General features: G+C 35.5%; 1 protein-coding gene across 2 annotated transcripts in view; it reads right to left on the reverse strand.

Annotated features, from left to right (window-relative positions):
* LOC143284936 (unconventional myosin-XV-like) overlaps positions 1-2,500 on the reverse strand; it is a 186,892-nt gene that overhangs the window by 68,421 nt on the left and 115,971 nt on the right. For both annotated transcript variants that reach the window (XM_076592104.1, XM_076592107.1), the window contains exon 24: positions 201-302. In XM_076592104.1, the coding sequence (XP_076448219.1) occupies positions 201-302 (102 nt within the window). The remainder of the gene's footprint in view (positions 1-200; positions 303-2,500) is intronic.

Raw genomic sequence — 2,500 nt, forward strand, 5'->3', positions numbered from 1 at the left:
TAAACAACATGAAACGGACAAAATACGATGAATCCCTGTCACTGACGAAAAAAACCCCCCAAAAACACTAAACGGACACAAACAGACCGACTGTCCTGTCGTCGGTTTACATACCCAGGCCCGCTTTCATACAAGTACATACACGTGCACGCACGCACGCACACACACGCACACACACACACACACACACACACACTGACCAGTTTGAAGACGGCCAGTGCCCGCTGTGTCAGCTGGTCCCCGTGAAGAGCCGTCAGGGATGTTTGGAGGGGTTCCTCCTTCACCCCCCACTGATGGGGGTCCTGGCAATCAGTGCACCGCGTGGTGAAGGCACGTGAACGTATGTATAAGTGAACTGGCTAATGTATAAGTGAACTCACTTATGGTAAGTGGTTAAAGGTAGGTGAATATACTTATGATTCCCATGATACATGTTCAGTGGCAGATGGACGTAATTATTCATATTGTGCTGAGCGTTTAAGGGTAGATGAACAAATAATGATACACGTTACGGGTAGATGAACAAATAATGACACGTGTTAAGGGTAGATGAAAATACTTATGTCATCCATGATGAGTGTTCAAGGGTAGATGAACTTATTCATAGTGCTAAGCGTTTAAGGGTAGATGAACATATAATGATACATGTTAAAGGTAGATGAACATACTTATGTCATCCATGATGAGTGTTCAAGGGTAGATGAACATACTAATATCATACGTGATACGTGTTTAAGAGATGAACATACTTATGTCATCCATGATAAGTGTTTAGGGGTAGATGAATAACTTATGCTATCCATGATTAGTGTTTAAGGGTAGATGACCATACTTATGTTATCCACTATAAGTGTGTGAGAATATAGGTAGACGAATATATTCATGCAATCCATGATGCTTGTTTAAGGGTAGATGAACATACTTATGCTTCCCATGATAAGTGTTCAAGGGAAAATGAACGTACTGATTCATATAGTGCTAAGCGTTAAGGGTAGATGAACCTACTTATGTTGTCCACGATTAATGTTTTAGAGAAGAGTAACATGTTTTCATATATAACGATAAGCATTTATGGGTAGATGAACATACCTATGTTAATACGCTTATAATGATACGTGTTAAGGGTAGAGGAATATATTTATGCTATCCATGAAAAATGTTTATGGGTAGATGAACATATGTGTGTCATTCATGATACATGTTTAATGGAAGATGAACACATTTGTGTTATTCATATAATGATACGTGTTTTAAGGGAAGATGAACATACTTATGTTACCCATGCTGACTGTTTTAAGAACAGATCAACTATAAAGTCATCCATGATAAATGTTTAAGGGGTAAATTACTATACTTGTTTAAGGGTAAATGAATATACTTAAGCTATCCATGATAAATGTTTAAGGGCAGATAAACATACTTATGTTATCCATGATAAATGTTTACGGGTAAATCAACTACAAAGTCACCCATGATAAGTGTTCAAGGGTAAATGAATATACTTATGCTATCCGTGATAAGTGTTTATGGGTAGATGAACATAGTTCTGTTATCCGTGATAAATGTTTATGGGTAGATGAACACAGTTCTGTTATCCATGATAAATGTTTAAGGGGAAATAAACACACTGATGCTATTCTTGTAATGATAAGTGTTCAAGGGATGTTAACACACTTACGTTATTCATGTTTAGGGGTAAATAAACATACTAATGTTATTCATATAATGATACGTGTTTAAGAGTAGATGAACATACTTACATTGTTCATATAATGGTAAGTTTCCAATGGAAGATGAACATACTTGCGTTATCCCTGATAAGTGTTCAAGAGTAGATGGACATATTCATGTTGTTCATATAATAAGCGTTCAAGGGAAGATGCACAAACTTGTGTTATTTGTATGTGTTTAATGGCAGACGAATATTCTAATGCTATTCATATAACGTTGTTTAAGTGCAGAAGAACATCATTATTTATTCTTATAATGATATGCGTTTCCGAAACCTTGCAATGCTAGCACACTGAGTAATAGAAAAAAAAAAAAAAAATAAAATAATGACGGGTACTTATATTGCACTCTGTTCAGAAAATTGTTCTAGGCGCTTTACAAAACACATGAGGGTAGATTCAAATCCTTATATTATTCTTCAAAATTAATGACAAGTGCTTCCGGAACTTTAATAAAAACACTATCTAGAAAACTGCTCTAGGTGTTTTACAACTAACAAATGATACCACACATAATACATTACATCATTACATATAAATATACCAAAATATACCCAGCAGATTTCACACACACACACACACACACACACACACAAACTAAAATAAACAAACACAGCGCATACATACATACAAGCAGACATTTTAAACATACATACATACACAACCGGAAATACATGCATATGCGTACATATACTATGCTTTACACAACAAACATATACTATGCTTTACACAACAAACATATACTATGCTTTACACAACAAAGTCAACCG

This window comes from Babylonia areolata, chromosome 1 (genome assembly GCF_041734735.1).
Source record: "Babylonia areolata isolate BAREFJ2019XMU chromosome 1, ASM4173473v1, whole genome shotgun sequence".
Classification (NCBI taxonomy): domain Eukaryota; kingdom Metazoa; phylum Mollusca; class Gastropoda; order Neogastropoda; family Buccinidae; genus Babylonia; species Babylonia areolata.